General features: G+C 44.5%; 2 protein-coding genes across 3 annotated transcripts in view; one reads left to right on the plus strand and one right to left on the minus strand.

The window, feature by feature from the left end:
* Positions 1–1,144: 1,144 nt before the first annotated feature.
* Positions 1,145–19,527, plus strand: MALSU1 (mitochondrial assembly of ribosomal large subunit 1). 2 transcript variants are annotated; one of them, XM_074195468.1, is made up of 5 exons: positions 1,145–1,328; positions 3,158–3,336; positions 4,732–4,813; positions 7,595–7,789; positions 12,626–19,527. In XM_074195468.1, the coding sequence occupies exons 1-4, from the start codon at positions 1,145–1,147 to the stop codon at positions 7,786–7,788; spliced, it is 639 nt and encodes a 212-aa protein (XP_074051569.1). In that variant the 3' UTR covers position 7,789; positions 12,626–19,527. The 2 variants fall into 2 exon arrangements, with proteins under 2 accessions (XP_074051569.1, XP_074051568.1); XM_074195467.1 differs by lacking the exon at positions 12,626–19,527 and having other exon boundaries at positions 7,595–7,811.
* The window catches only part of IGF2BP3 (insulin like growth factor 2 mRNA binding protein 3), a 103,278-nt gene continuing 93,105 nt past the window's right edge, over positions 10,481–20,653 (minus strand). The window contains exons 11-15 of the mRNA XM_074195470.1: positions 17,862–17,981; positions 15,569–15,643; positions 13,789–13,920; positions 12,754–12,867; positions 10,481–12,444 (exon numbers count right to left, since the gene is read on the minus strand). Coding sequence (XP_074051571.1) covers positions 12,244–12,444; positions 12,754–12,867; positions 13,789–13,920; positions 15,569–15,643; positions 17,862–17,981 — 642 coding nt within the window. The 3' untranslated portion in view covers positions 10,481–12,243. The remainder of the gene's footprint in view (positions 12,445–12,753; positions 12,868–13,788; positions 13,921–15,568; positions 15,644–17,861; positions 17,982–20,653) is intronic.

The raw sequence follows: 20,653 nt of genomic DNA on the forward strand, positions 1-20,653 counted from the left end.
GCATGTGGATCCATTGACGGTACTTCCCTAATTACCTTGTAGTCAGCTCCTTTGAGTTCTCTTTATTCCACTGCAATTGTTAGAGACTCTAAAGCTGGATAGCAGACTGTCTGGAAGTCCTGTGTTCAAGTCTGTCCTTGGACTCGTCCAGGCTCTAGGACCCTGGGCAAACACTCCCCATCTATCCTGGGGCTACCTTCCTTGGAGATCCCTGTTTGCTTGCCCTCTCCTCTGCTTGGCGTGAGTCCCTCTGGGACAGGGAGTGTCTTTTACCTCTTTTTATGCCAGGGCTTTGCACTGTGTGTGCAGTAGGTGATTAATAAGTGCTTATTGAGTGATCTGTATTGGTGGAAGGTTCCTTCCTACGATTCTCTGACCAATACAACCCCAGGTGTGGGTGCCACCCCGTTGTTCTACTCGCCCCCTTGGTGGGTACCGCCTGTTAGAAGGCAGCTCCCAGAGGGCAGGACTGGTTTTCTTTGTCTTTGCATCACAGTGCAAGCATGAAAACTAGTTGGTGCTCAATCCATGCTTGCTCGTAGGCTTGGTGCTCTTAAACACGGTTGGGTTATTGGATGGAAGCCTCCCCAAGCCAGAAACTGGTTTATGCTCGTCGTGGTGTTCTCAGAGCCTGGAAGTTAGGCAGGCAGCAGGCATTTATCGAGCGCTCAGTGCATGCCCGACGCTGGCCGCATCCTTGGCCGGCTCTGAGGCCGCCTTCAGATCTCTGCAGTGAATAGACGCCTACTGTATACCCATCGGGCCCGGGCTGGGGGGTCCCAGGGCGCCTGCCTCAGTCTCCTCGGCTGTTCGCTGGAGCCGCTGCTTTCCCGGCATACAGCAGGAGCTCCATAAATGCCTAGCGAGGGCTGGCACACAGGAGGCGCCTAATTAGGGCTTAGGAGTTGCCCGAGCCCCACAGCGCCGGGCGGCCGCGCGCCCCCGCCGCGCGCCCCCGAGCAGCGACGCCACCCGGGCGGGCCCGCGCGCGGGGCTCCCGCCGGAACTGCGGCGGCGGCGGCGCGCTGACGTCACGCCGGTGGCGACCAATGACGAGGCGCGGCTCCCGGCCCGCCCCAGGGGGGCGCGGGGGCGGGCGGGGGCGGGGCGGGGCCGGCGCTCCGCGGTCTGCGCACGCTCAGACATGGGGCCGGGCCTGGGCGCGGGGGCCCGCTGCTGGGGGCGCCTCCTGCCGCTGCTGCGGCCCCGCGGGGCGGCCTGGCCCGGGCCTCGGCCTCCGCCGCCGCCGCCGCCGCGGGGCCGCGCTGCCGCCTCGGCCGTGGGCGCGCGGGAGCTCCGGGGCGGCGCGCGGCGGGACCAGGCGGCAGGTACGGGGAGCGCCGGGCCCGGAGCCCCGGCCTGTGCGGCCGCCCCCGGCGCCCGGCCTCGTGGGGCTGCAAGCACGCGCGGAGCCGCCCCCGGCGCCCGGCCTCGGGGGGCTGCAAGCACGCGCGGAGCCGCCCCCGGCGCCCGGCCTCGTGGGGCTGCAAGCACGCGCGGAGCCGCCCCCGGCGCCCGGCCTCGGGGGCTGCAAGCACGCGCGGAGCCGCCCCCGGCGCCCGGCCTCGTGGGGCTGCAAGCACGCGCGGAGCCGCCCCCGGCGCCCGGCCTCGGGGGGCTGCAAGCACGCGCGGAGCGCGTCCCGGGGGGAGGTCCCCACCGGGATTCCCATTTTGCAAGTGGAGAAACCGAGTCACGGGGCGGCCGAGCGTGTCGCCCGCGGCCACCTTGTTAGCCGCCCAGGTGGAGCATTTGCACTCGGCTCTTCCTGCCCCAGACCTCGGGCATGAGTCCTGGGGAGTCGCCACGGACTGTGCCTCGCCAGATTGGTAGAGGGCACTAGGGGTCAGGGCACAGGGAGACCTAAGTTCAAGGGCGGCCGCAGACGCCCCAGCTTTGTGACCTTGCACAAGTCCTTTCACCTCTTCATCCCTCCCTTTCCTCCCCCTCCCAGGGTGGTGGTGTAAGGAGCCTGGCACGTGCGGGGCACCGGCCCGCTATGGGTAGGGCTTGGGGAGACTGAAGTCTGGCGGGTGGACCGGCCTGGAGTGACCCCAGGGGAAGGAGGGGCCCGGCCTCTGCTCTTCCTTCCTTTATGACAAAGGAGATGCTCTCTGGTCCTGAGGAGCCATGCCCTGCCAAGGGGCTTTGCCTTCCCCTGGGGGCCCACTCACCCCTCTTCCCCCCACTTCCTCTTAGATGGCTCTAGGTGTTTGGTTTCTGAGGCAGTGCTTGTGCTGGTTCTGGCCGGCCTCATGGGCCCATCGGCCCCACCTGGGCTTTTGTTCCCTTTCCCCAGTTTCCCCACTTGTCTTCACATCTCTCCCCAGTGTGCCTTCCCTAAGGGTGCTCGGGCCAAGCTTCCAGCTTCAGAGCTGGGACCCTTTCATCCTAACACCGGCTGGGCCTGCTGAAGCTTCAAGTGTTGGCCCTGGGGAGGAGAACCTGGCTGTGTCCTTGGGGGGCTTGTAGCCAGGTTCCTGCCTGCCTTGGCACAGGGCACAACTGCCTGGCTTCTTTGGCTTATTTCAAGTCTGTTTTCAAAGGGCCTTCCTAGCACTTGGGGTACCTTGGCATCACCTGGGCCCTGCCAAGCTTCAGGGATGTTACCCACTTGACTCCTGTTTGTTCATTGAACCAAGGCTGTTTAGATGTGAATGGGTCTGCCTGTGGCGAGTTTGAGTACCTGGAAGGCAGGGGCCATGTTTTATTTTTTATTCGCACTCCCTTCCCCCCTTGCCCAGACCAGGGGGTTGTCTATATCACTGAGCCTTGACTTTGGGGAATGTGTTGGCATTGTGCCCTGTGGTTGGGGATGTGTTGCTGGGTCTGGACTGTTTTCCTAGCACTCTGTGGTAGAGTTTTTCCTTATGCTTCAGAGCCCAAAATGGATAGATTTGCTGGGAGACCCTCCCCTAGATTTGTGTATCTGGGAAGCTTTTCAGCATCTTTAAGTTTCCTCTGCTGATTTCATCCCTGTGTAAGAGAACCTTTGGGATCTCCTGAGCTGGTCTGACAATGAGGGGCTCCACAGGATTCTGTTACAAAGGTCCATGACTTTGTGCTGCCAAGGGATCTTGAGAGAATCCTCAAGGCCAAAGGGCCCAAGTGAATGCAATGGCCTCCTAGCTACATAAATCTTGGGTTTGTGTTCTAGGTCACACTGGACCCAAATTTGACATCGATCTGCTTGTGTCTCTCCTGAGGCAAGAAAATGCAAAAGACATTTGTGTGATCCAGATTTCTCCAGAACTGAAATACACGGACTATTTTGTGGTTGTGAGTGGAACCTCCACGAGACACTTGCAGGCTATGGCCCAGTACGTGGTGAAGATGGTGAGTCCTATCATTCTTGTCTCTCGTACCCCTAGCTGGAAGGGTTGGTTACCGTACAGGCAGTGGCATCACACACCTTCACTGAGGTGGCTCATTTATCAGCACCTGGTGGATTGGGAAGGCAGTGGGACCCTCTCTAGGCCAGAGACTCCTGGAGCTATGTCTTCGGACTTGTGCTCCCAAAGGAGGAATCTTCAAGAATATAGGTAGTGGCCTATAAAAGGCTACACCCTGAAGGAGCAGGGCAAGAAGCCCAAGGTTTGCCTCTTTCCAGCTCTGTTGAGCTTCCACTGAGGTCTTGACCTAATGGGTGTGATTTTAGGGAATGAACTGGTACCTTAGGGCCTAGGAATAGCCACAACAGTTGCACAACCAGCCCCACCAAGCCCTGGAGCCCATCATGAACCACTGTGTTCCCATTCCCCATCTGACTGTGACTCTTCTGCTCTGCACCTCAGTGAAGAAGGGCCGGGCATTGGGGGGTGCTCCTTATGATGCCAATGGCAGGCAGGAAAAGAACTCTTGAGTATGAAGTCAGACATCTCAGGTTTGAAATCACCTGCTGCCTGGGTGATCATCAGTACAGTGAGAAGGGATTGAATATCTAAGCTGTTGTCCTGGTCTCAGACTTGGGATGCCACATTTCCTTTCAGGAGGAAAGGGGCTAGTCACACTGCCTGTCATCTTGAAGAATGGCCTCAGGGAAATCCAGAGCTAAGAGCCACTCTTCTAGGGATCCAAAAGATCCAGGTGTCCAACATGCCTATAAATGGGGGACAGTAGAGAGGCTCATCATGGAGGCTCCATAGAGGGGCCTGGCCCTGTCCTGAAGAGGGACCAATGCTTTTCTATCACCTGGGGTAGAATTCATAGCTGAATTGCTATAGTCAGAGTAGACCTTAATTGTGAGTTGAGTGACTTTTCTCAGCCTTGGAGTGGCTGAATGTTGGCTCTCTTTAAACCCCCAGAGTATTTCTGGAGTCTATTTTCTCTTTGGGTTTTAGGACACATCTGCTACCCACATTAGCCTGCCCTAGAGTAGGAGTTCCTTTTGAAGATGAGAATGAATCAGAACTCAGGGTTCCAGCTTTGGCCCCTTCCCTGATAAGTTTTGGAGTGGTTACCAGTGAGAGCAGCACAGTGCCTCTAGCTGTGAAGGGGAGAGCATGGGCCCCAAGGCCCAAGGAACTGCTAAGGCAGTTCCATCGTGGAACGCCCTATGGCATTGTCTCAGTGACCACTGGATAATTTAATGTCCTCTCTCTTGTAGTGTAAGTTACCTTTCCCCAAGTAGAAATAACTCTTTTGACCAATAAATGCCTTGAATTTTCAATGCCATGAAGGCCTTGTAAGGAAGAATGGTGTCATTTGAATTCATCTGGCTTTTTGTTTCAGCATAAGTTCCTGAAATCCAAAAGTGATGCTTATGTTCGAATTGAAGGGAAGGATGCAGATGATTGGCTGTGTGTGGATTTTGGTAAGTTAGGGACCGAGGGACCTGAGGGCAGATTTTACAGATATGGGTGGTTTGGGGGATGATATAGATCAGAGAAGCCTTTGAGCTGCAGACTTCTTTCAGATTCTTTTCAGTGGTCAGGAAGCAGGTCTTTGAGACCAGGAGGCCCGTCCTCAAGGGAAAATGACCAAAATGGGTTTTAAACATTAAAACAAATATGTACAGAACCATTAATCAGGAAGCCTGCTTTAGAACCTTCCCCCCCAGCATCCCACTTGCCCCCCTCCCCCTCTGACCCAGATGCTGAGGTGGGAGCTTGCCACCATCCATTCATCCTTTCTTCCATTCGTTCCACAAATGTTGAAAAGCCTGCTACATGCAAGGTGGTGTGCTTGGCTGGAGCATGGGCGGAGCAGGATCCAAAGACGAATGAGACATTCACTACCTCCCAGGAACATGCAGCCTAAGTAAAGTATGATGGAAACAACCGGACTACGAGGCTGAGGATGATATGGATGGGGATGGTGCAGACATGGAGCGATTCAGGGAGACATCCCTGCCACCTGGGCACACCAGGAAGGCATCAAAATAAGCAGCGGCAGCAGCATTTGACCTAGGTCTTAACAAGGGAATGGTCCTTTATTTTAAAAAGCAGAGATGGAAGAGAAGGGAATGAAGGCAGAAACTGCAAAGTGTATTCTAAGGATAGAGATGTCTATTCTGAACACTATATGGAGATCCAGGACCCCTGGCCTCTAACCCCCATTTGGGTCCTGACTAGCTTGATGCCCCTCGACAAGGCCTTCATTTCCTCATCTGCATGAGGGCTGGGGAGTGCCTTCCAGCACTAAGATTGTAGGAGTCGCTGGTGGGTGGGGGTTTTGCTGTTAGTGATGGGAGATGGGGTTAGGGAGGATTTGGGGGAACAGCTTTTGGAGCAGGGAAGCCAAGTAGAAGAGGGTTGCAGAGGTTTTGTCCTATCAAGGATGGAAAACTCAGAAGAGGCTTGAGAACTTAATGAAGGAAGGAGAGGCAGAAAACTCCCAGCTTAAGGCTGGAACTGACAAGGCTGGCACACTACCAGAAATCGGGAAGGCTGAGAAGGTGAACAGTTGTGTATTAGTGACAGGCAGGTCACTCAAAGAGTGACCCACCTTTGTTTCCAAATTAAGGGAACAGGATCAGGTAGACTCCAAGAATGTTAGTGCTGAAAGGGTGATCTAGGCTCCCCCATCCTTTCTAGATGAGGAAACCAGACCAGGGAGCTGAGTGGAAAAGTCCAGCTCTCTGCAGGCCCTGAGTTCAGGAGAAAGGAAATGAGGAAGGCCTTGGAGGGGCTGGCCTTGTCTGTCAGGTGTTCTTTCCATTCTACTGGGGCAGAAAGACCAAGGAGCAGGCCAGCTTGGGCCCTTTACAGCTTTCAACAAACAACATCATCTCTTTATTTGGTTTTCATCTAAAATTGAGCTGTTCAAAGAGATAGCTCATGAAAGCTCATCTTTCCTTTCCAATTCTAGTAATAAATTGGAAGATGAAGACCTAAGTTTCATGAGCCACCATGTTGACCTAGCATGGATTTGTTAAAAATTATACATTTTATATGAATACCCCAGTTAAAATGAGCTATTTACATAGTGTGTCCTTGGTTATGTTACCTGTTTTCAGTAAATAATTTAAATATGGGTCTTTGGTAGTTACGATTTCCTAATTTGGGGGAGTTAAGAATTTGTCTTCCTAATTGTTGCAGTAGCTCTGTTTTGATCAGCATTGGTCAGATCAAGATTTTGATGTTGCTACAAAATCAGTTTTGGAAAAAGGACCACTGCTTTTGGATGTATATAAATTCTAATGCAGAAATACATTTAAACTGAGAAAATGTATCGCTAGTATGAGAATGTGAATTTTATGGGCAAAAAAATTAGTCTTTCTGACGAGTGGTTTAAATGAGTCCTAATAACCAGAAGCATTATTTACAGTGAGATAAACAAAGGGAACTTGTGTTTCAAGAGGAACAGACTACATTTTGTCTACAGAAGAGACTGGTTACATTAGGTCTACAAAAAAGTATGGTTTAGTGGAAAGTTATGCAGAGAGTGAAGTCAGGAAGCCTACTTTCTGTCCTTGGTGAAATCATTCAGTCTCTCAGTATCACTGTCTTGTATTGTTGACTTGAGCTACAGAAAGGAGCTGGTTTGTGTGCCACCACCTACACCTACACCATACTCGTCATTTGCCTAGTAGTACTTGTAGTTGAAATAATCGGCTTGAAAAACTCTTCCTTCCACTGTTTTCTCTGAATCCTTTTGCCTTTTTTGAAAGAATAGTAAAGTTTGGAGTCAGAAAAATACTTTTGCTGGTTCTACACTGGTGGGGTGCATCACAGTGATGGAAAAAATCAAAATTTACAAAATGAAAATTGCTCTTAGTGAACAAAGCCACTACTTAGATTTTAGAAATCCACTTCCAATAGGAAGATTGTTTCTTAGGTAAAAAGGGTCATCTCCGGGTGCCATCTTAAGTACAGCCTGAATCTTACTTAAACTCCTATTTGTTCTCTTTGTGAGTTAGGCTACAGAATCTAATTGGAAAATACTTTAAATTGTCTTTAGACCCCCACCCCAATACAGCCTGAGGTGGGCAGGCAGCCTTGTTGAGGGTCTCAGACTGAACTGTTGCCAAAGCCCAGGAATGTCCCTGAGCCGGCCTGGAGTCTTGTGGGGTTCACAAACTGCCCCTTGAGGTGCTGCCTTTCTTAGTCCACATTCCTTGTTCTTTTTGTAACTCTTTTTATCTCCCTGACAGGCAGCATGGTGATTCATTTCATGCTTCCCGAGACCCGAGAAACTTATGAATTGGAAAAGTTATGGACTCTGGGCACTTATGACGATCAGTTAGCTGAGATCACTCCAGAGTCGCTGCCGGAAGACTTCATCCTCGGGTTTCCCCCAGAAGAGGAGCCTGCGGCATGGTCTATAGTAGAGGCCAAGAAAAAATAAAGTAAGCTTTGGAGCCACTCGAATTTGGGCACTGTCATTCTGAGGGTCTCTGTTTGGATCTGTGTTAGGATGAATGGAGTTCAGAGTCCTGTGATGCTTGGTGCTCTGAGTCAAGCCCCCCCCTCTCATGGGCACCTAATGTTGGAAACTGGGCCATGGACCCACTTCAGGGACTCACTAGCTGAGCCTTCCAGACAGACTCCCTTGAGCACAAAGCCCTGGCACCAAACATCCATGCCAAGTGGCTGATTTAAGCAGCTACCCTAAATTGCTTCAGCATTTCTCTAATCAGATTTTTGTGGAGCTGTTTGCCTGACTTGACTTCTGCTCACCTCTGGAGGAGTCACTTCTTATATCATTTAAAGAACTCTTTTCAGGGAATGAAATGTTTAGAGGTGGAGTTAGCTTATAAGTTTAATAAGTGCAGAAACGCCCCTTTATTTATGGAACAACTTACATGGGGAATCATCTGTACTGGGTCTCTATTTTTACTTGTGGGAAGAAAAGAAAACCTCCATGTGAAAAGTAGGCACCTCAACATGCACTGTTTCTAGATTTGATATTAAAAACATTTGAAATAAAAAAAATATCTAATAGAGAATAGGTTTTTAATTTCTAATTTACATATAATTTCCCCCTGACCCCTGAATTTTAGTTTTGAGCTTTTTGAATGAATCTGTTTATCCATTTTCCTGCAAATGCCTTTCCATATTAATAGTTGTGAAATTTAAAGATCATGCATTCCAAAGCCTATTAATTGGCTACCAATTTGGAGGAGAAAATCAGTTTAGTGGCACTTGGTTTTTCTGGATATTATCCCAAAGAGCCACAAAACTATATATTCTGTAAAGAAACAGGACTAAAAATAATCTAACACTCTTATGTAGAAATTCAGAGGTTTCAGAAGAGCTCTAACTTACAAATGAAAGCTATGCAGAGAGCAAAACTTGCAGTTTGCATATCTTTGCCTTAGTTTCCCTTCTACCATTGAGTTGACCTATTTAACAAATTTAAGTAAAATCTAGACTTACAAAACAATAATCATTGGGACATGTTCTAAAATAAAATGCAAAACTCTGCTTTCATACTAATTAGATTTCCACCCCTACCTCCTCATAGCAAGTATAATGCTTTGGCTTCAGGAAGCAGTTTAATGAGTAATGGGGTAGGGGGATGAAATGGGAGGAGGACTCTGGGATATTCTGAAATTCCTTTCAAGGCTGCCACAAACCAGCTTATTAACATTAGTCGTCACCCAGTCTGATTTTGAGAACCCACTAAGTGATCTTAGAGCCTCAGAGCTTAAGTCCATAAAGTAATAGGAAGGAAATTTTTTATCAGAAATCTTCGCTTTTTTATCCAGCAAGAGTAATAGACAAGTATAGGTACTTTGGAGGAAACTGTTCCTAATTCTAAACTCATAGATCCAAATGGTAGTCGGGTATTTCTAGTTCATCAAAGCAGCCCTGGCAGAAACCGTTAGAGGTCTCAAGTTGCTTAGAGCAATAAAACTTTCTTCCTCAACAAAAGTATCTGGTTAACTGAACTGAGAGAGTGGACACAAGATGAGTCTAGAATTTTGGTTTCCTCTGCCTCAAAAACCTTTTCCCCCCTCACTAGTTAGAGAACCAGCAATTGAATTTTTCTACTGTGCATAGGAAGTGTTAGACAACTGTGCTACCTAATCTTTGCATTTTAAAGGTAATTTCTGGCTTAAAGAAAAAAAAAGTTCTGTTGGCATTCAGATCTGTCAACTTTCACACCAGAGTCACACACACACCATGAGCTATGGTGGGAGTGAGTGGGGCTGGGTCAGAAGGAAAAAGCCCCCTGGAGGCATCTGTAGAAGAGGAACTGGCACTGCAACTAAGGAAAATCTTATATCGGTCTCAGAGCCATTCTGGGACCTCCCTAAATTCCAGAAAGAAAAAAATGCTCCCTGGGGTTAGTTTTAAAAGCTAAATATGAAAAAAATCAAACCACATTCTAAGTAAATTAAACTTAAAGAAATCCTTATTTCATTCACATATCTGGAGTTGAATGGGGAGTGGGGGATTGGAAGAGGGAAATGGGAAAGGATTAATCTCATTTGCAGATTTCCTAATTTAGGCCCAGATGCCCCCAATATAGCATTTAATTGGCTAAAAATTAAAAAGGAAAATAACAGTATTTAAACTAGCAATAAAAAAGAAAGCACCTGTCAGTTAAAAATGCAAAGCCATTGCCTCTTAGGATCTGGGCTTAAATTTACCTCAACTTAAAAGCCCAAGCCCTAGACAGTGACCATTCAGACAGAAGCAATTCCAGTTCCTTAGAAGAAAAGGCATTTCTGAACACTAGGTAATGTGCTGTCAAAAGAAAGGGAGAGGCTCATTTTTCTGCTAAACTACTAAGTATCATTTAAAAACCAATGAAGAAAAGAAAACAGAGGAAAACAGATCATTTTCAGAATTACCTAAGCTGTATAAATATCTTTTTTTCAAGGGAGAGGTGGGGAGTGTAAACTCTATGCAGAAATGCCTGGTTTTCATATGGTTTTAAGGGAGAAGATCAACCAAATTCTGTAACTGGCCCTGGGTGATTAGGCCTTTCGTGTACCAAGACATCGTTGCAGAGGGCTCACAGGCAAATGGCCTGGCTCTGTGTAGAGCAATCATACCCATTCACACACACTCATGGTCACGCACACACTTACACACCCATGCACACCAAGTGTTGCCGCCACATTCCACAAACTGAGGTAGATTGAAGTTTATTGGAGAAACTTGAATGCGTAGTAGCACAATCATTTTTTTTCTTTCAAATTACATTTTGAAATTGGAGAAAAATTTAGTTGCTTTCCTAAGTCCCTATCTTTTGACTATTTTATTTTCAGCTGGTTGGTTGCAGACTATATAAATCCTGCAGTGTTTTATCTTTAAGCCAGACTAGGAGGCATTATTTTAGATTTGTTTTGTTTGTTTTTAACTCTTAGTGTTTTTTTTTTCTTGTTTAGCTCATTTTTAGACTTTGAAGGTGATTTAGTGTGGCCCATGATAGTGGCTGGGTACGTAGCCTTTCTTTTCTTTAAATTTGGTCATATCTTTGACCTTCCTTGCCCCTTCCTGGTTGTGGTAATAACTGTTGTGAACATCTAAAAGCATGACAAGCATTAGAAATGGCCCAACAAATCACATGGCCTACAAAACTGAAGAGGAAGCTTGCTCTTTGAACACAATGAACGTCCGCATGGACTGCATGGATCTGCACCGAAGCATTGTTTCTTTAGGCAGTGATGGTCAAAGGCACAAAGGATTCATGCATCTAATCAAGGAGCGCAAACAGTCCAATCTCCTGCAGCTACCTCAGCTCAATCCCCAAACACCCAGCATCTTGCCTTCACTTCTTGGTTCTGTTCCCCAAAAGAGGACCAATTCTGTTAAAGCCCATTTTAAAAGAAAAAACAGAAGTGGCATTGCTGCTCTCCTATTGGCATTATTCAGGATTTTTAGAATATTGACTAAATTTGGTAAATTTTGGTGGTAGAAGCCTTAGAAGGCCTGAGGTTTTGTTTTCAATTTTATTCCCCTCCAACCACCAGCTTAAAGCACCATGTGTGCTTTTGTCCAATTATCTCATTCTTTTCCAATTATCTCATCTTGCTTCTTTTGTTGGCTGATCAGATTTTAAATCTGCTTTGTTTAAAAAAAAATTTCTGGGACTATTTGTTTTATCAAACATAAAGATTACCAAAAGAAAACAAAGTTTGTTTTTTTTTTTTTGGCTTTTTCTTTTTTTTTTTTTTCTTAAGTGCTCTCTACGCCTGAGGTAGTTTTGTAAAATGCATATTCTTCTTTCCAGGCCCTGGCCAACACACTCAACAATTCCCTTAGTAAAAATGCAACCAAATTTTTAAAAAAATGCCATTGGCTTGGGGTACACACGTCTAATATTTCATTTTACTCTGACAATTTACTAGTCCACCAAATATACCATCGGCTTATTTTTGTGATAAATGGATAAGAAGCAATGCCTTTTTTTTTCTCTCTTGTTTAAGTTGGTATGATGAAACACAAAGCTTAATTTAACCAACATCTCACAAAGTTTGTTGTTGTCAACAACTAACATCTAAAATATTTAGTAGGAGAATATCAAGGACAATAAACATCAAGTCACTTTACAACAAATTCAAGAACATAACACAAGGGAAAGGACTCTTAATTTTCTTGTTCTTGTTGATGTTGCTGTTCTTCTTGTTGGTTCCTTTAAAGCCAGGTTCCGGAAACTTGAGAGGACATTACATATGAATTTTTTTAAATACGAATTCAAAATTTGCCTGGTCTTCAAATAAGCTTTTGGGTAGGTGGGACTTCTAATTGTGATTTAGGGATAGGTGTTTCCTCACCCATCTATTATATTTAGTCTCGTCTTTGGTTTGGCATCTTTTGTTGAGATGGGCCAGTTTCCTTAACCTCTTTACTTCCGCCTGGGCTGAGGTTGGCCGCTTGGCCCAGGGACGGCAGCAGAAGCACCGCCGCCACCACCAGTCGCAGCAGCAGCCGAAGCAGCAGCGGCCGCAGCCGCAGCTGCAGCAGCAGCATTGGCATTCTTCTGCTGCTGCATTTGCTGCTGCCTTTTAACCTGTGCCAGAATCTCTTGGATTTTTCTCTGGGCGAGCTGTAAGAGGACAAAGCCTTGTAAAGAACACTGGGTCAAAACTCAGTAAAGATTATGCAGCTATCCCTCCAAATCTCTTGTTCTATGAGATCTTAAAAGAGAGGTCAATGGAAGAGCAAGGACAGAGACCCACTTTCTAGGACTGACATCTGGAGTTAACAGCAATTTTTTTTTCAACCAGAGTTTGTGTTAAGTCACCAACCTCACAGAAGATGCATGCAGAAGAAGGAGGAAGGAAGGAAGGAAAGAACACAGGATGCTAAAGTTTTAGAAAAATGAAGGTCTGCCTGTGTATTTTCTACCACTTACCTGGCACGCATAGAAATGGCCAGTGATCTTCACAATCACCTCATCGTTCTCATCAGGTATCTGATCACGGGGAACAACCACCTCAGCACTGGTCAAATTCTGCAGCTCATTCACCTGCAAACAAGTTTTGAAATGATTATTGGGGATGCCTTTTTCATATAATGGGAAGTCTAATGATAAGCAATGATCCTCCTGTTCTTAAGAGTTTCACCCGATCCCTCAGCAAGATGTGGAAGTGACTGACTGGAGGTTCTTAAAAGCCAGGTGAAAAATGAACATGAGGCCAATTAGATCCTAAGCTGGGAAAGCTTATCGAGTATGATTTAATTTTGTGTTAGTCCAAGAACAACCCAAGTTTCAGTAAGCTCACCACCAGAATGATTGTTGACAATGGATTTTAGACCACATTATTTCTGAAAGACTAACTTGTAGGCCATACAGGGGTCTTCTCATTTTATGTTGAGGGAGAAAACAGCCACATCAATGAAAATCATAGATCTTTAAGACACTGTAAAAACATTATCCCTTCATAAAAGCATTAGGAAAGGGTGTGGGGGGGGGGATAAGGGCAACTTCCCCCCTAAACTCAGGTTAGCTAGTATTACCAAGACTCATTTTTTTATCAATTTAAATGTAATGTGTAATTTGAATGGAACTATGTTTAAAGGAACTAAGCTTTTTTAATGTTTTACCATATTTAGAAGTTCACACCCTTATTAGTTGTACATTGTAGAGGTGCCAAATGAGTACTTTCAAGGACAACTCTTTTCACACCCCTATGCCTAATAGTATTTTGTACTGAGCAGTGTTGGTCCATGATTGTGAAAGAAAATCAAGAAGCTTGGCTTCCCGACTGGCCTTAATGGGCCAACATCCCATCCATCATTGACTAGGAATACATAGGGCTGAGGGGTGAGCCTTTGGCACATGGTCACACCCTGCCCTTGGTCCTATTTACATGATTAGGCCCAAATAGAGTTCTTTGAAACTTGACTCCCTTTCATAGGATTGCAAAGGTTTTATTTAAACACTTGCCGTTTTTCCTCCTTTGCCAATGACTCTCCCCGCAGCGTAAGAGGGCACCTTAATGTGGGCCTCAAGCTTCACCTCTTCCTTGGGGCCAAAGAAGTTCTCTTCCTTGAGCTTTCCGTAGATCCTTCCTTGAGCCTGGAAATACAAACATCAACCCCACGATCACAAGAGAGCAGATAAATGAGCAGTAACCTCTGCTAGAGTAGTAACATACTTATGACTTTGAGAGAGCCCCTCAGTTAAAGAGAGTAGGTGGCCATGCACAGGGAAGGGTAAGACATCTGATTTGATCAAGTAGTGATTGAGATAACCCGGGATATTACTTGCTATTTGGCAGCAAATTAGAATAATTTGTCATCATCACATAAGGAAAATTATTTTGTCTATATTTCAGCCCCAAAGGTGAAATCCCTCATAGTTCCATGCAACCAAAAATTACTTAAGTGCTTTTTCTTAGTGGTATGCTGTTCTGTCAAAGCTCAGTCACACTATCCTCTTAGTGCAGAGGTACTCTTCCTAGACAAGTAAGACCCTACGCTGACATGCGTCAGACCAAGCAGAAGCTGTTTTCTTCTCTGGTCAGGACTTTAGAATTCAATCAGATCTCAAATGAAGTCAGTGCATGCTGTTGATCCTTTTCCAACAGAGTCAAATACATAAACTATGGGGAATAGTCAGCTCATTTTTCAGAAAGCATGATGACACCTGGTTCAGGTGAACTTAACACTAGCATTTCCTCCAATCACACTAATTTAAACCAACTGTAAGAAGAGAATAATGAAAATTCCAGTCAACTAGCAACTGATTTGCCAAGGCAAAACCATAGAGCCCACATTCCCTCCTGTCAGCAGTCATCACTGATGCCAAATACAAGCACAGCTCTTAATTCAACATTAGAGGAGTACAGGAAAGAGAAAGTCTGTTGTTTCAATTTCCTCGATTTTAATATCCTGAAAATTTCTGGACATAGAAGTGATTCGGCTTTAAGATAAGGAAAGATAGTACCTGGGAAGAAAGGCAAACTACGGGACAAAATGTTTCCCTTCTACCAACATAAATAGGAGCCTCTGCACAAATTACAACAGCTAATTGACATAATTGAGGTAAATGGCAAACTTCTAAGTCATAATTCCAGGCAATGATTTGTTATTTTCAACAAAAGTAATGAATAAAACTTTTGTAATAGATAAATGATCAAAAGGCAATCCAGTATCCTCAGTATTTTAACCAAAAGGTTTACTTTGGTTTCAGATGCTTTCACTTTTGTGAAAGCAAGAACTAGAAAAGAAGGGCAGCCTATCAAAATGAGGCCAATGGAGAGGGCATATCTAGGTCCACCAGGGAAGGGCAGGAGGAAATGAATCCATTTGCTGAAGATAAGGAATTTTCTCAGAAGAGGTTAGAAAACCTAGGCATAAAAAAATTGATTTTCTGTGACTCTTAACAAACCAAGAAACTAGTAAATATGAAATCTCTGAAAGACAAGGGACTTAAAACTGGAATGCAAAAGCAGCCTTGAAAAAATTTTAAAGAGAAAAATATTTTTCCTCATGTTTATTTTAAAATCTTGAGCATAAAAATGGTTTCCAATGACTTATTTTGAGGATAACTCCAATTATGCTCATATAATCAGACATTAGGGCCTTAGGAAAATGGATCTCTAATATTACTCAAGTTCATTTTAAAGGGAAGAAAAAGTTACTATCATTTTGGAAAAAAAAGAAATAACACATTCTCTAACATTTTGACATCACCTAACCATGACATTTTGTATAGACCCTACCTTAAATTGGGCTTCAGGGGGTCCAGTGATGATCACCATCCTCTCCTTGGCATCTGGTGTTTCAGGTGGGGCAATCTACAGTACAAAAATTTCATCATGATAAATGATGTTGAGACAGATGGGGAGAGAGGAAATATTAAGGATGGAATTTTAATGTTATCAATAAAGGCTATATTAAGAACACAAAGAAATAGAATCCTAGAGCTGGTATGCCTAAGAAGCCGATCAGTCTGGCCTGTTTCTGAACAAAGTCTCCTTTTGAGGATTTGCAATGAGTAATAATCAAAATTCTCCAGAGTATCCAGTCTTCTCTGGAATAGTGCTTATTGTTAGCACATTTTTCCTCACTGAATTCCTTACTGAATTTGCTGTTTCAAAGAAGAAAATCCCTTTTTATATATATATATATTAAAAGCAGGTCAGCTTATTGTCATCCATGCTATCAAGATAGGTCAAAGACTATCTCAAGAAAAAAGGATTGCCTCTCTAGAGAACTTTCCCAGAAGAATCAAACACATTTTTTGCAAAGTACAACATTGGTTATTTATAGTTGGCATGCAGCTTAGAGTAGTAGATAGACAGCTTGACCTCAGAACCTTCCTCTGATAGTATGACCTCAGGAAAATCACTGAACTTCAATTCTGCCTGTACACCTAGTTATTGTGAGGCTCACATGGGATAATATGTGTACCGTGCTACATAGCTCTTACTACCCTACCCTGTATATGCCCATTGTTATCATTTGCTAAAGAACTTTAAAAAACTATTAATGGTCTCATACAAATCTACTTTTAGTTCATCCTTTCCTTGGCAGCCCTTCCCTGGGGTCCCTGGGTAGCTTTGTTGGATTGACTTTAAGGAAAAGACTCTACCTCTCCCACCTTGTGCCAAAGAGATAAAAATAGATATTACTTAAGTTTACTGAAAATAGTCTAAAAAGTTCCTTAGTTCAGCATTTTTTATCCATTTTTAAATTTACATCAGGAGGAAAGTAGGCAACATCAATTCTGCATTTCAAATGGGACCCCGTTTCTTCTTACAATGTGAAGAGCACACCTATCCCTACTAAGGTGAATAGAGGCAAAATATTTAGACTCAGAAAATCCTAGATATAGAGCTATAAGGAACATTAGCACCAGCCAGCAGCCAAATGGATTATGAATTTAAATGTGGGAGCTGTTTAGTATTATGTAGTTCAGTGACATAAAAAATAAAAACATACATTTAAATTATTAACAATGTTTGTCATGGGCCATGTGCTAACATTTTAAAGATGAAGAATTTGCACTTTCTACGTATTCCCCTTTTAGATGCTATTCTGAACCCAGCTGCCCAACCCAGGCTCTCACATTTGTACCCACCATGTGGTACCATTTAGGAAATGCTTCTGAATTGAAACCTTTCCCATTTCAAAAAAAAAAAAATGCATCTGACTTGGAGTGAATCTGGGGGAGCCTGGCTGGAGGTGGAAGGACCAGGCTGGTACACCAGATGAGGAGTGAGGGGAGGAAAGAGCCCTGCTTCTTGACTTAGATGAATAAAGGGTCTTTGAACACAGTTCAGCCAAGTTTAAAGGGCACATGTCAGTGCCACAGCCAACAGCTCCTAAGATGGAACTCACAATTTAGGCCAGGCACAAACCCCATTATCTGGCTCTTGACAGACTGGTTCACTGCTTCCTCTCTGCTTTCTTTACTAATGAATAAATCGGGGGAAAACCAGACCAATGGAGCCCCAGTTCTTGGATGACAAGGGGTACAAGTTTTTAAGCATTTTTAAAAAGATCAACTCCCAGGGGTGGCTGGGTGGTGCAGTGGATAGAGCACCTGTCCTGGAGTCAGAAGTACCTGAATTCAATTCTGGCCTCAGACACTTAATAATTACCAAGGCCAAGTAGCCTTGGGCAAGCCACTTAACCCCAATTGCCTTGCAAAAAAAAAAAAAAGATCAACTCCCTTCTGCATCAAAAGCCCACTGGGCCTAGAGGCAGCCCTTGAAAGGTGTGCACCCCACCTGTTGGCTCAAAGACCTCCATAGAGATGGACCCACTACCCAAAGGGGAATTCCTACAAAGTCTTTCTTTTCAATAAGCCTAAAGTGGTCTTTTTACAGTTTTAAGTTAAGTGAAGAAAAAGCAGAACAAAAAGAGTTTGAAAAGTCAAGGACGCCAGATTGCCCAGAAAGTTGACCATGTTCAGATGAATCATTTGTTGCCTAAAACTGTCAAAGTGAAGGGGGCACTTCCCACCCCGTGACCAGGCCTAGGACACAGCCTCAAAATCATGGTAAATACCTTGATAGAAGCTCCTGCAAAGCGAGAGAGCTGCTTGATGTGCTGGCCCATCTTGCCAATGATGGCTCCCACAGCCATGGCAGGAATAAACAGGTGCACGGTCTCTGTTTCAGCCTGTTGCTAGAAGAGAAAAAGAAAACATGGGGTCACATCTGCCAAAGGGGAAAGGCGAGGAGATACAGTCCCTTCCCACAAACACTAGTCTTGTTTTCATTTCTGAATTCTAGCCAAAGGGCCTTGTACAAAGGACAGAGACTCACAGGAGAATAAGGCAAATCCAGGACAAATTTTGTGATCCTAGAGCTAGTGATAGAGAAACCTCGGAGGTCTATTCCAAAAACACCTCACCAGCCATCAGCCTCATGGGATTCAAACTCTTCTCTCTACGCTGCTTGTCCCAGAGCACCACTGATGGTTGTCAAAACCAAATCCTTTGCCTGAGACATTGGTGGATTCTTGCTTTGTTAAAGAATGTTGATGACACATTTTATACATTTATAATATTGGATTAAAAATGTCTCCATGCTGTTTTACAGCTTAAGGAAAGCACACAGGAGGGTAAAATTAACCAAGTTAAAGGTTAAATAAGTGAATGATTTCTAGATTACACACACACACACACACACACACTCCATTCCCAAGGTAAATTACATTGAACTCAGCACCTAAATTGCCTAACAACCCTTAAGAGTTTCATAAATTTTATAGCTTCCTTTGTGTAGGGGTGATCCGGAATGATAAACAGCCCAGGTTAAAACTGCCAGTGAGCCCTCCCGTGTGAGATTATCTAACAGTTGGGAAAACTGGCAGCTTTCCCAAAGACTAGCAAATTAAATGCTAGACTGCACTCATACAAGCCCACAGCATTGATGCCGCGACCATTAGGAACACCACCGCTTCTCTGGTCTAATTCCATAGACAGCTACACAGGCAAGGAGCATTTCCTCCAAACGAGCATCACTCCTTTGCTCAAAGGATCTGGGACCCTGCTTCTGAGTCTACTGAACACTGTTGTAGACAAAGGCAGCTTCAGAAGACCTCTGGACCCTTCCCTTATCATGAGCTTCTATCTAAATAAATGAGAAAGTCTAGAAAAAGCTGCCCTACCCCCCCCCATGTCCCTTTCTCCAAATGACACTCTCCCTAACCCATTTCAGTCTTGTTTCCATTCTTTCACTTCCATTTTACCAATTATTTGTTCAGCCTCCCATCCCAAACAAATCCTGGGCTCCCCATCTTCTTCCTGACAGTCACTCTCTTGCCAGCCTGCATGGCTGAAGGACATGGTGTGATCCAGCAGGCATGACATTTACACAAATTTAGAGCAGCTCTGCTCCTGGAAGATTCTCTGTTTATTTTCAAATTTACAGGGCCATAACTGAATCAGCCAAGCTGAGGGTCAGCTCTCAGTCTAAGGGGAGTACTTTGGGCAGCACACTCAACATGCTCGTTTTATTCGCAGTTCACTTCTGTTGAACAAAAAAGACTAAGCCAACAGAAGGCATATGGGTAATTAACTAAGAAACTTGGGTAATTATGTTTTTGCAACTAAGCAGAATTCTAGAGACCAGGTAAAGGACACCTACCAATGAGCCTCTTGAGTTTGTTAAATCATACATTATAGGTCCCTGATAATCTCAACTTTTAAACAAAATCTAGCAGACCTTAATATCCAACATTTTAAAAAAGGAATCAACTTGATCCATTTCATTAGAATCTTTTTATTAAAGAACACACAAACTACTTTGTGTTTTAGGAATGCTTGTCTTGAGAAAGTCTGTCTTTCTCTAGAGTTGTCTCACTTTCTGTTACAAAGTGGATAGATTATTAGGACTACCTCATTTCCAATTTAAGTTGGCCAGCAATTGAAAAAAATGACTGAAATTCCAGCCAAGCCTCCTTTCCCAATCTTCCATATATTTTGGTAAATGCCAAAATTCTGAATTATTTTGATTAAATCTTTTAATTGTTTGAATAATTTAAGTTGTGTCTGACTCTGATCCCAGTTGGGATTTTCTTCATAAAGATACTAGAGTGGTTTGCCATTTCCTTCTCTAGTTCATTTTACAGTTGAGAAATTGAGGCAAACAGAATTAAGTAAACTAGTAAGTGTCTGAGACCAGATTTGAACTCAGAAAGATGAGTTTACCAAACTCTAGGCCAGGTACTCTATCCACTGCCCTACCTAGTTGCCCCCAACTTTTTAGTAATTTATAATTTTCCCCTGCCCCCACATAGCAGCTCCTCTCAATCCTGTTAACACAGAAAAATAGTTAAGCAAAATAAATTACTCATTAATGTGATACCTACCATTCTGATAAAATAGCCCTTCCTTCTGTTTCAAGATAAAGCATAGCCAAGAGGAAAAAAAATTTTCATTATCTGCACTGTTGAAGTGGCCATTGCTTTAGCCTGAGTTCAGCCCTCTTTCTACAAACTATTTTCCTGCCCATCTGTTCAACTAGTGCGCTTCATGTGCCTCAAGGAACCCGGGCACTCCTTCAGAGACTTATTTTGTTGTGTTGCAGAAAAATTCAACATCTAGCTTAGTGGCAAGAGATCTCAGAGTTCATTTGGGAGATTTAAGAATCCACATAATAATGTTCTTTCTTCAGCCATTACCCCCAAACCCACACACATGTGGAATGAACCTACATATGGATGGAATTGATGGCTATTTCTCCCTGGCAAGATCTAGGGATGGACAAGAGTTCACTAAAAACCAGATGCCAGTAGAATATCAACAGTTTTCCAAAGATTTCAGCAGACTCCCATAGCCGGAGAATACATGA

The sequence above is a fragment of the Macrotis lagotis genome, chromosome 7 (genome assembly GCF_037893015.1).
Source record: "Macrotis lagotis isolate mMagLag1 chromosome 7, bilby.v1.9.chrom.fasta, whole genome shotgun sequence".
Taxonomy (NCBI): domain Eukaryota; kingdom Metazoa; phylum Chordata; class Mammalia; order Peramelemorphia; family Peramelidae; genus Macrotis; species Macrotis lagotis.